The 13488-nt window shown below is 39.1% G+C and overlaps 1 protein-coding gene across 1 annotated transcript in view; it reads left to right on the top strand.

The window, feature by feature from the left end:
• Nucleotides 1-13488, top strand: part of cdkal1 (CDK5 regulatory subunit associated protein 1-like 1) — a 152426-nt gene that overhangs the window by 57838 nt on the left and 81100 nt on the right. The window contains exon 6 of the mRNA XM_065957693.1: nucleotides 9426-9571. Coding sequence (XP_065813765.1) covers nucleotides 9426-9571 — 146 coding nt within the window. The remainder of the gene's footprint in view (nucleotides 1-9425; nucleotides 9572-13488) is intronic.

Below are 13488 nucleotides of genomic sequence, written 5' to 3'. Positions count from 1 at the left end.
AACAATCAAGGAGGACTGTAGATCATAAATGAATGAAATGAGGGCAGAAAAAAAAAAAACGGGGGATGAAGGCCCCGGGATAGAGATGAGGGGTAAAAAGGAGTGGGAAAGTGCTGTGGGAAGCAGCAATGGAGGTTGCAATTAACCAGGGGTTAATGGAGGTGGCTAATTGTCCCCCACATGTATAGGTAGGCTTTCTGCCTGGCTACATTACAATTAAAAAGCCACCCTCCTAATGATAGGGAATAACAATTAACTGATAATTAGAAATATACTAGGACGACACCCTGGCTTGGTCTGCGAGTGTGTGTATGTTAAGAACCATTTCATATGCTACCAGCCCTTTCATTGTTAACGTCCATGCATTGAATTGAATTATATCTTTAAGCTTTAATTCCTCAGTCAATTAACCTACATAAGGAGAGATAAGAGTGCTCTTCCTTAACTTATCATTGTCTTTTGTTGCTCCTGTCCCCCGTTTACCCTTTATCCACTTCCCTCATTTCTCCCCTCTCCCTCCAGCCCCTATTCACACACTGCCCCCTCCTTTCCTTCTCTCTTCTAGTCCTACTTATAAACTTTTAACATATCGTTAAGGACTCTGAGGCCAACATCTAACTGAGAAATTTCCAGGAAAAGAAAAATAAATTCTTGAAAGTTTCCTTGTAACCCCTCCTTGAGTTGAAGTTCTCTTGTTTCCAACTACTTGATTTTGTTCCGCCCCCCCCCCCCCCCTCCCTTCCAATTATTTCCAAAATAAATCGACTGTTTGAAATGTATTCGTCTTCCAGCATCTTTAAACTCTTATTGTTTTTTTCTTAATTAATGTCCCTCCCCTGTGTCTTTTGCCTCTTCTCTCCTGTCCCTCTCATGATGGTGGTAATCAAAGATAGAAGACACAAGATATGATTATGAAGACCAAATCTCCATATGTATTTAAGAATGTCAGCACTTATATTAGAGCGTCACATTGAATGGCTGTGATTGAAGCTGAGAAGACCAGGTAACCGCTCCACTTCCCCCTAAAAGATTACCCTCTCTTAGACATACTTATCCAGATCTTTTCTTCTCCACCATCCACCTCTGACACACACTTTTGTCCTCGTGCAGCCTGTTTTTTCCTGACAGTTGGAGACAGCCTCATAGCACCATTTTCTGATTGGAGCATTTAACGGCCCAATCATCTCTCACAGGACCACTTGTCTCTGACATTTTAGTTGATTGCATCGAGACACATTGGACATTTTTACCTGAGATGTTGCAAGAAAAATGTCTTTCCCAATGCTACTGTGTTGTTTTTTTTCTCACTTTGGTGGCATTTTGTATCGGCCTGTCCATCCTTCTGTCCATCGGCATATCTAGAAATTGCAACAGGCTTTCAAACGTGAAACAATAGGTCATCTTATCATATGAGGCGCGGGTTGTGTGCATGTGGATACCTGGGCATGAGGTCGTGCAAGACTGAGTGTGTGATTGAATCTAGCATGCGAGCAGACTGCGTAAATGAGGTGTGAAAGTAGCCTCCTCGTACGCAGCAGTCATTCAGCCTGAGATGAATGAAGCAGCAGTTGTCCATTAAACATCGTCCACAGAGCTCATCTCAGTTTGACTGGAGATTTATCAGATATGCTGTCCACATTTTCTCCATAGTAGGCTCTGTTAAACAGTCTGAAATAGGGTCTTACAAATACAGTCAGAGGCAAAAGAAAAGTGGATTTTAGTTTTGTTCCATGGTTGAAGAACTGGTTTTCATAGAGCTGTATACTAATTTACATTTTTTTTTTATAAAACTAGATAAAAAAATGTAGAAAAAAAAGCTCAAATTCATACTGGTCCATTGAATGTCAGGCCTTTACATTGATTTCTGCACTGTCTTTTAAATGCATCCATTAACAATATTGATAATGTTTCCGAAAATGTTCTTTTTCTGTCAAACTCATTTGCTGACCAGTTACAATCACAGCACTGTTTAGTGACATTGTGATTATGGATTACACAAAGTTAGTTAATGTGTTTCCATTTCTTCTCTCTTTCATTTTTGTACATAATCATTTACTTTCATGAAACCGTGAGCCTTTTGTTCCAGTTCGATGGAGCCGCACCGGGCCTCAGGGAGGTTGACAAACGACCAAATATCCGTAACAAAATGAAAACTCTACCTTCTGCATCGGCTGATATTTTTCACAAGCAGGACTCAACCATTCACTCACTTGAGTACACACTCGCACGGAAACGTACCCACACACAATCTCTCACCTTCACACTCAGTTGTGCACACAAGCACAGCTGTACGGGCGCACACTTAGACACACCCTCTCAGACCATTTTCATTTTAATGAAGCCTTTGGGAGCCTCTTCACATTAGAGGCCTAATGTAGCATTGTGAGACGGACCCCAGACCAAATGAATGCACATGGTAAAGCTATTCTGATGTGCTTCTGAATGATGAGCCCTGACTGTCTAGAAGTGAATTGTGCTTCCTGAATAACTGCGCTGAATTATGGAGATTAAAAGTCCTGCTGCCAAATTAAAACTGATCTTTGTTGTTCCTCTTCTTATGGCTTAAGAGTTTTTCAATGGCTAAAAAAAGGACAGCGACAGTGGTAGTGATTGAACTGAATTATCTGCATTTTCACAATGTAGTACAGAGCTGAAGAGATTTCTTGCATATTGATTTTGCCGTTGTTTAAATGTTTCACTATGAAGTTGCTGCTAACGAACTCTGACAAAGCCTTCATGGTGAGAAAACTTTATGTAAAGTGTTAGACTGCTATACTAAAGGCATTATCCCCGTCAGTTGATGCGAACAGCACAACACAGTGTGACATTTGAATACCATGCATGCACTAAATTTCCCTTTGACTGTACGCTACATAGATTGTATCTGCACTGTGTGAGGTGCTGCAGGCTCTGCATACCCTCGAGGGAGAAGTGCAGTCTGAAGTGTTTGAAATGTTTAATACCATTGGGAGCTCAGTTTCTCTGTCTGTTGCTGAACACAGTTTTCTCAGAGTGTATGTTTGTGTGTGTCAGTGCACACACAAGGGGACCTGACTTATTATCCAGGGAACAGCTTGTAGAATCATTTTCTCTCCAGACTCCCCTGGGTGAGCCCCGCTAATGCTCTGTGATGTGCACGTTTATCTGTATGTCTGTCAGTGTGTGTGTGAGTGTAGTTAGGGTTCTACTCGTGCTGGGTTTATTTCAGATGTTTACTTGAACCAGACTGAAACCCTGTCTGTCTACATGGTGGCCCTCTGGGGGGCCAGCTGTGTTAGTTTGTGATGTAATAATGCAATTATGATTATGTCCTTATGAAGTACATACTTTTTCAAAATATGTTGAAGTACGCACAATATGTTTTTCTGATTAGACCAAAATTGACTGACTAGCTCCCTGTCATCCATCCAGTCCCTCTGTGCAACAAAGATAAATACCCAGTTTGACAAACAAAACTGGACATGAGACTTTCTGGGCAATTTACCCTGTACAACATCAGGAAGATCAGACCCTTTCTGTCAGAGTATACAGCTCCTGATACAGGCTCTCATAATATCACGCATTGACAACTGCAACTCCCTGCATGCCTCCCGGCTTGAACATTCAAACCTCTGCAGATGATCCAAAAAGTGGCAGCATGACTGTTCTTCAACCAACCCAAAGCTGTGCATGTCACTCCCTCCACTTGCTACCAGTTACTGCTCAAATCAAATTCAAATCCCTGTTGCTCTTCTACAAAACAGCTCCTCCTCCAATTCCTGCCTACCTCCACTCCCTCATCCTGCCAATAAAAGAACCCTCGTCCGACCCTAACAACAGAGACCTTAGACGCTAGCTTGACTCTTCTAATACGCCATCCAATTTGCAGAGTTCCCTTTCCCCTGTAAGAAAAAGCTGAGGATCCAGCTCTTTCATTAACATCTCCCTACTTCATGAAAACGATGCTATTGATGGTGATATTGATGACGTTGTTGTTGATTATGATACAATTAAATAAAAAGATAATTGCCTCTGTGCAATTGCCTGTTGGCTCCTGTTTCCGATCAGACTTGAAGTTTTTTGATGCCACCTACTCATGTTGTGTTCCCCTTTATACATCCTTGCTTGAGTTGTACTGTAACACAAATGCACGGTGCAATGGTACAGATAAATGGAATCGTAACATTGTTACTAGATTTTTGCTTTGTTTAAGATTATTGCAATTAAGAAAGCTATTAAGCCACAACTTTGAAACAACACTACCAACTACAGGGTAAATACCTCATAAATCTAAAGAGAATTATTCTTCCCCGCACACAGTTATTACTTTAATTTTTCCAAAACCCTTATAAGCATTTCATCATCAAGGATGTTGTTGAATTATTGAACAGAAGTAGCTGTCAATAAAACACTCAAAGGTTTTTAAAAGGCAGTTTTAACTACGTTTTTCAGTTTGAGTGAAGCATCCAGTTATCTCTCGTGGGTCAAGTGTACAGATTGAATTGTCTGGTAGAGTTTTGAATAATATTTCCATGAATCAGTAAGTCTATCAAAAGATTAATTAATTCTAGCTTTAGTCATTCTTCAGGTAGAATTAACAAACATTTGCATTCTTCAGGGACTTAAGTTGAAGAGGTTGGTTAAGACCCTGAGAAACTTTGACTCGCTACTCTTTTACAATTTAGAGACCAAACATTGAATCCATTAATAGTGACACATTTAGGAACCCTAAGTGCCAGTTGAACTACCTTTCAATTTTGACCTTTTTGTCTGAACTCCAGCATTACATTCGTAAACTTCCAAATATAGAAATTTCCCCTGCTATGAAACAATTGTAAATGAAAATGTACAATGATCGATCGTCTAATCAGGATGCAAAGACAATAATGACTAAATATATATTCAATTGAAAAATTCTGTCATTCAGAATCTCTGCAAATAGTTTGAAAGCTAAATCTTTTGCTTGGCAAAATTCCCTCCGTCCATAGATCCATTTGATCCGTTTATCAGGGGCTAGGACACTCTGAAGGCAGACTAACCCCCCTTTCCCCATTACTGTTTACTAGCTTCTCCTGCAAGATCCTAAAGTGTTCCCAGGTTCTCTAGAAAACATAAAACTGTAAATTATGCTGACATTTGAAACTGTGAATAACAACGAATACAATATTTAACACTTTCAGACTCACTTCTTAAACGATGCTCTCAGATGTTAAGTAATATTAGTATTTAATCAAAAAGCATACAGCCTGAAACGTTCCAGAAAAACAGTTTGAAGGATTATTTTGCTGGCAGGATTTACAGTAGAACTCAAAGTATATTGTACTTGATTGAAATCTGTTTGCAAGTTAATGTGGTTATGAGCGATCTACAATTTAAAGTTCATGATCATAGGTTTCTCTTTTGGTTCTTCTTTCTGAGCTTTTTTCTTAAAAAGCGTAATTTGAGAAATTCATGAAAGCATGAATCAGATCAGAGAGAAGCAGACAAAATCCTAATATAGAATACTTATGAATTAATATTATATGTTTTAGAGCACATCGTTTTTGGCTTTTTGAAGAAAAGGGGGTTAATGTTCTTTTCCATACAAGTTTTTTTCCTGATTAATATCTCCGTTTGAGTTGAAAGGATTGTGTGTCTGTTTGTCTAAATAAGAGAAAGAAGCTTAATGGGGGAGGGACAAAGTGTCAAATATTATCTTGCTTTACCGTCAAGACTGACAAAAAAAAAAATCCCACTAGGACACATTTTTGATAGTTCTAATAAAGCTTTCTGAATTTGTGTTTGAGCTGGATATTTTCACCCAGCAGCCGACCCATCAAAGCAGCACTTTATTATTTTGCTACCAGGCACTGCTGTGCGATATCTTCCTCATCACAGCATCATTTTCACTTCAGACTCACTAAACTGTCTGTCAGCAGCAGTCAAACACTGAAAAGGCCTCAACTCCACTGGGATTGGCAACAAAAGAGATTCATATCAGTGTAATGTATAATCATCGGAGGATGGGACGCTCTGTCAGTCTGACAAAAACATGTGATAAATGGCTTGGGTGAATGAAAAGCCCTCCCCTTATAGATTAATCGCCAGCTGCCATCATCAGTGCCCTGCTACTCAAACTAGCATGCCATCCTCTGAGACCCCATTCACCCCTGCAACACACATTGAAGGATTAATGCACACACACACAATCTGTAGGTTGGGTTGCAGTCATTGGAGAGTTATCATCCTCAGTGAACCGAATGAGAATGTAGCAGCATCGAACTTTATACTGTGCCAAGATATTTCCAAAAGGGATATTTAATCATAAGTCAAGTCCATGAGCTTTTCCCCAAACGAACAGCACACAAGTAACATGTCATATAAGATATAGCTGTTTTCACATATGCACTCCTGAAAATATCATTTCAGGAGGACTGCTCCGGAGATTCTCCTGACCTGGCTGTTATGCACCTCACAGTGGGAGACTATCCCTGTCAGACAGGAGGGGGGATGTGGGGCGGTCTCCTGAGTTAAGACGTTAATTAAACAAAAAGACACCAAAGTAGTGGACGAAGCAACAGACTCGGCTATACGATGCTATAATGAGGATATTTGCCTTTATATCAATGCTTCGTTAAAAGGAATCACATTAAAAAAGAGCGGAGAACAGGAAACGTAATGCCGCCTTTTAATTAGGTGCACGGAGATCGTAGCGATCGCTTGCTTACACTCTATGCACTGTGCAGAAGTCACAGGTTACCAACGTCACTCCCTCCTACCATTGGCTCGAGGTGAATTCTGCTGAGAATATTCTGCTGCGTTCTCACATCAGCTCACTCGGACTGCAGTAAAAGTACAAGGGGTCTGGCAGGAGAAATCAGGGAGAAAAATTTGGCTGTGCGTTCACACATACAGCTCCTCCGGGAAATATCAGGAGTTTTCTGAAAGTGAGAAAGAACTATATGTCTTCTTTTGCTTTTGGTTTGTTTTCATCGCAAACTAATGGTGTCTTGGAAGCATCTTTTGGGCTTAACATAGTTATAAAATAAAAAAGTTTTTTTATTATTATTATTATAAGGCTATCAAATCTCTTTGAACATTGCCATTTGATGTTGCTTGTGTTTTCTCCACTCATCTTACCTCGTATTAGAATACGGTGGTTATTGACTCTTAAAAGCATAGCACCATAATTTTAAATTACACGGCATAAATATTTTCCAATGACAAAAGGCAACATCAAGTAATTTGTGTAAACTCAAAATGATAGCATCATCGATTTAGTATTCTAAAGCTTTTAAAAGCACATAACTGCATCCTGCACCATCCTGTGCTCTCTCTCTCTCTCTCTCTCTCTCTCTCTCTCTCTCTCTCTCTCTCTCTCTCTCTCTCTCTCTCTCTCTCTCACACACACACACACACACGCAACAATCTGATTTCTGTCACCAATCAAGCTCCATTTCCAACCACATTAATTCTTTCTAATTTGGAGCTTCCAGTAGTCAACCCCCTGTGGTGCGCTGCAACTGAGCTGTGTTTGTGTGTGTGTGCGCGCCCACGTACATACTGGTTTTTTATAATGTATGAAGTAGGGAACAGTGTACAATAGCTCTTAATTGAGAAGACGGACTGCAATCAGCATATTCTTGTAGGAAATCATTAAATCATTTCTTCTTCCCCTGTCTTTTCCTCGTGCTCCTCCTTGTGATAATCAGCCTGGTAATGATAACACCCTGATTATGTCCATCAGAAAGAATCCACATCCATAATCTTTAGAGTTCTTTTAGAGACCAAATGAAAGTGGTAATGGAATCAAACCAAAAACCTTATCATTCTCTTGATTTAAACGTTTAAAATGAATTGATTTCAACACACTTTTCAACAGTGTAGAGTGCAGCTTTTGATCTAGACTACTGCTGTACGTTGAGCTTAATAGACACAAATGACAATGTAACATTTTCCCTATTAATTAAAATGACACTCATCACCATTATAAGAATAATGTTAAAGTAGCCCTTTGTAATATAGAAAGCATCCTCTTGATCCATGCTCCAATGGGTCTTAAACAAAATCAAGTTAAAACCTTTGGAGTGTGCTCTTACCCTTGATTCGAGACATCCTTCAGTGTAAGAACTTTTTATGTTTATACATTGAAATGTCAGAATGCAGATGTTAATGTCTCTGCCTCTCTCCTGGAATTGTCTTATGGGGGAATTCAAGTCAAAGTGTCCATAAGTAAAGATGAGAACAGTACAATTAACTTAAAAAACCTGCATTTTCATCATGAAAAATTGCAGACATTACAGCCTGCAAAGAACCAGCTTTTGTTTGACTCTTTCACTTAAAACCGAGGGGAACCTAGTGGCCGGAAATCCTTACTGAGATAATTACAGACTTGATGTATTTTTCTTTTCTTGCACTCACCATTTTGTTCTGAGATGTGGACCTGGACGCTTCAGTAAAAGCTCTTGACTTTTCAGACATAAAGAACTCCCTCTGGTGCAGCCTTGACTCTTAGGACTTGTGGTACTCGTGGGTACCCGATGAATTCTCTGAGCTGCTTTTCTTCTCTTTTATTTTCTTTTCTTTTCCTCACACAAATAAAAGCGAAATGAAAATTAGAAAAAGAGGCAGACTCTTTTATAGGTATGGAGCGAAATAACCAGTACGGAGGGAGACAGGAATGTTAATGGAACCTTCAGCATTTTCAATGCCAGCAGCAAACCAATTCATCAGAGATGTCTGTTTGAATGAACTAACCGTATTGTCACTGAACACATCGCAGTGAGGTTACAGCACATGGACATCACTTGTTCAGAATATCTGCCCTTGTGTCCTTGGTTTGTTCACTATAATTAATTAGTTGAATGTCTTACTAGTTCTGTCAGTCCCAGAGAAATGCTATTCTAAGAGTTAATTAATCATTTCAGCAATAATTACTGACAATTAAAAAAATAACATATTTTCAGTTGCATATGGATGTACTATATAGTAGAACTTTGACAATATATGCAGTATATGTATTTTTTTCGTATTTTTTTATGTCCAAGCTCGGCGTGTTTATTGATTGAACTTGTTGTGATAGAAGGTTTGGATATGTCACATTGGGTTTGTTTTTCGTGAGGTGCCGGATGGTTTAGTAGTTATATGTTTAGCGGTCCAGTCTTAGCACATGTAAAGAGCCTTAAGTCTTTGTCGCAGCCGCCGTGAGTTCGAATCCGACCTCGTCCGTTTGCTGCATGTCATCCACCACTCTCCCCTCCCACTGTTCCCTGTCTCTCTTCAGCTCTCCTCTCTAATAATGGCAGAAACGGCTCGAAAATACCATTCGTTTTTTGTGTGCCCTTCTAAATGAAGTAGGTTATTAGAAGGCACTGTGTGTCCTGTCTTTCTTTTCCACGCATTTGAAAAAAGAATGAAAATCAAACTCTTAATGTTGCTCTCTTTCTCTATTCTCTTTTTCCCATCAGGAGATGGCAAAGATATTGAATCATCCTCGGGTCTATGCCTTCCTTCATGTTCCCGTGCAGTCGGCCTCAGACAGCGTCCTGATGGACATGAAGAGAGAATACTGCATCGATGACTTCAAGAGAGTGGTAGACTTCCTCAAAGAGAGGTAAGAGTATTAAAGGAACCACAACACTTAAATCTTTAGTTGAGTATGTTGCATGTTAGGGAACAACATAGCTCTTCCTATTTTCCTTCTCTACCTCCTTTCATTCAGATTACTTTTGTAATTAACCTGTGAAGTGATAACTTTGTAGGCTTTGACTGTCAATATGTCTGTGTGTTGATTGACTACATATTTAAACTTTAAAATAGCATAAAATCCATCTTCATATGGAGACACACAAACATTTAACCCGACTCAGACAGAAAGGAAACTTGTGTGCTAATACATGTGTGCACACAGCTCTAAACCTTGATGTCCACTGATCATATATCCACTGGTCAGACTTGTTATGGATGTCCTGCGTTTGAGTGGTTGTGTCAGATTTGTTGTATATGCTGTCGAGTATTGATGTATCTTTTATGGGTATTTATTTGGAGAACATCTCTCTGTGTCTGACCAGCATGGATACTTCCCCTGATCTTCCTCACTTCAAAACTAGATATGGAGAAGGTTTTATTCACATTCTTCATGGATCTTTTCGGTTATTCAAACTGTGCACCTGATGCATTTAATTTAAAAGCATCTGTAGTTCAGGGATGCCACTCTGACATCTTGAAAACATGGGAGGTGAAACTAAGAATGTAACACAATGAAGTATATTCACTTAATTTGAAAGAAAATTAAGAAGAAGTGTCCACAATGTTAATATTTCAAACAATAGACTAGAGAAAAGTTAAAGTTTTAACCATTTCTCTTAACAGTGTCAGACTTTGCATCAAACATACAGGTGTTAAGAGATTACAAAATCAATCTTGAAATCAGGAGAAATAAACCCCAAAATAAATCTGATTTTTCTCTTAACGCCTCAAATTTAAAAACACATTTTGAATTGTTTGAGCCTCGATTGTTGACACACTTCATAAAAAATATGTTTTCTGCATATAAAAAAACACCATGACACACATTGATTTTATAACTTTACATGCACCTTCCTTATGTTGATTAAATAGTCCCCCCAGCCCCATGAAGAAATCCACAGTTTAGATACATGCCCATAATGCATGGATTTGACCCCTGACACGGTGCTAAAGATAAGAAATGATTAATCTCTTACTGTATGAAGGATAATCTTTCATAGAATTTGAGAATGATAAATTGTGGCAATGCACATGTAGGGGGAGATATATGTAGAATTGAAGCTACATTAATACCCTGTGAAGGGATTCATATTAAGAAGAGTGGGTCACATTTCTGCCTTAAGTCTCTGGGTATTATTGTGAGATTTAGAAGAAAGATGTTTATGTATGCCATTGTATATCTAACATGTAATTGTGTATTACTTTTCAACGTCCTTTCCTGGAAAATGAAATGACATCATGCATGTTTTAAGATTAGTAGTCTATAGGGTCTTTCGACTTATTTTTGTTATATATGTCAGGGACTTAGATACACAACACTAAAGACGGACTATGTACGTGCTTTAGAACCAAAGTCAAATCATCTGATGGACATGGATTTACTCCCATCAATATTTAGATAATCATCAGATTTTGTACCTTATTCAGCACATTGAACGCTTAGAAATGAAGTATGAACTTTTCACTCCTGAAATCTGCTGGCCTGCTTCCCATGTATAAGTCTTCCATATTAATATCTATATGTTGGCATACATGTCTTTTTGATGTTGCAGATTAAAGTAATTTTGTTAACATAGAGTTTGCTCTAAGCGGATAAGATCCATGTGCAGCAGCAATCAATATATTTCATGTTACTGCTTCATGTAGGTCAGGCCATAGGCTTAGATATCAAATGTAAAATCTTTATATAGGTCACTGCACAGGCATCTACATCAAAAGCTATTTCTTTTTGACTTCATGGAAAGTTCATTGAACCAATCAGAACATGAAGCCTGAAAAAGTGGGAGAATTACTTTAGATGCACTCTTGTATATATGTGTGTGTAAGAGTGGTGTCTGTGCCCCATTAGCTTTTTAAAACAGTATTCCTCCTAAGATCACGCTGACACACTTTGTCTTTCTCTCACACACTTTTCTATCCATTCCTCCAGAACCTCGAACCAGAAAGGCATTAGATTCTTATTGACGAGTGTTATTGTGTGTGTTGTGTAGAACAGTTACACTAAAAACAGTAGCCACAAAAAGTTGGGATGCAAAACAGCAAAAGTCACACAAAAGCCTGATGTCACAAGGTACATGAAAAGAAAGTGACCAACTTTTCAGCTGTGGTTAAGTTTAACTTGTAGTACTGTAGATAGATATATTTCTTTTGTGGTTATTTTTGAAATGGTGCGTGTTTTTGAAGCCTATACGATTTATAGCTTATTTTCACTCTTTTTCTCTCTAATTGTCTCACTGACTTCTGCTTTTAGTATCCCAGCACTTTCAATCTGTCATCTTCTCACTGGCCTGTTTTTTCAGGTCCTGATGTTTGTGCGTGCATGTGTGTGTGTGTGTGTGTGTGTACAAGTAAGAATAACAAGTCAAGAAGATGAAACTGGAGTCCTACCTGTCTGTGCTCCTCTCAGCACTCAAGTTTGTCCTTAAGCAGGAGAGACATCTGATTGGACGTCCTGTGCGGCCATTTCTTCCACTAGAGTTGTTGTCTTCTGCATTCCTTTACATAATTCCTTTTAAGTTCCCTCCTATGGGGACTTTGAGTTGAGGAGTGATAGTTCTGTGTTTGCTAAACACTGACTCAGATGCTTATCTTGTCTGCGTGTGTGTGTGTGTGTGTCTGTGTGTGTGTGACACCGCATTGCATTTAAGGCAGTTGTTGAGTCGAGAGTAAAAATCTGCAGTTGATTTTTTTAGTTTGCATTATTGATTCAAATGTGTGGCACTGATCCAGCCAAAATAACTCAATGTGGCAAATTGTATATGGGAGACACAAAACTACCGTACACAAACACACAAGCTTGCCACACGCAGGGTAATGCGTCATCCCGTCTTGTTTACATAACGTCTGGCTACTCTTTTGTGTGTGTGTGTGTGTGTGTGTGTGTGTGTGTGTGTGTGTGTGTGTGTGTGTGTGTGTGTGTGTGTGTGTGTGTGTGTGTGTGTGTGTGTGTGTGTGTGTGTGTGTGTGTGTGTGTGGTTACTTAATTTTTGGCTTCTGTTACTTAAACACACATTCAAACACACACGGGTGATGTTGGTTGTGTGAAATCAATCCTCACACACATCCAGTGGTCTGACCCATTTGGCTGCAGCTCCCATTTGGGGAGCAGGTCAGTGTCTGGGAGAGAGGCCAAGGCTTTGGACAGGCCAAAAACAACACCCACTGTGTGTTTGTGTGTGTGAGAGAGAGAGAGAGAGAGTTTCAGGGCGTTCAATAGTTTATCCGTGTGAAACATAAACAAACAGTCCTTTTATATCGAGGGAAGTGTTTTTAAAGCACCATGTCCCCAGATATGAGTCTGTAAGAAGATGTTCAGAGAGCTTATTGACGGACAAAAAGACAGATAGCAAGAGATGAGGTGTATCTTAAAAAGTTAAAATGTTGTATGTGTTCCTGTGATTTACTGTAGTAGCTTTTTAATTCAACGTGTTCATAAATTGATTATTTAAGTAGAATATCTATATATGTCAACTGAACTCTTTCATTTAGGCACTAATACCCCCAATCTTTTCACTTCATTGTGCTAGAATCAACATCACAATGGTAAAGGTGAAATAAATAAAACCTATTCAGAAGATTGACCAACTGGAATTTTTTTAATAGAATTATTTCTTGGTCCTGGGTGGCCTAAAGGCTAGGTTGTACGCCCAATGTACAAAGGCTATAGTCCTCAAAGTGGGCGGCCCAAGTTCAAGTCCGACCTATTGCTCGTTCCCTTAAAGCAATCATCCCTTTCTCCGACTCTACCCACTGTCCTATCTTAATTAAGGCATAAAAGTCCAC

Source organism: Labrus bergylta, chromosome 8 (genome assembly GCF_963930695.1).
Source record: "Labrus bergylta chromosome 8, fLabBer1.1, whole genome shotgun sequence".
Lineage (NCBI taxonomy): Eukaryota > Metazoa > Chordata > Actinopteri > Labriformes > Labridae > Labrus > Labrus bergylta.
This window is presented reverse-complemented; position numbering and strand designations above follow the sequence as displayed.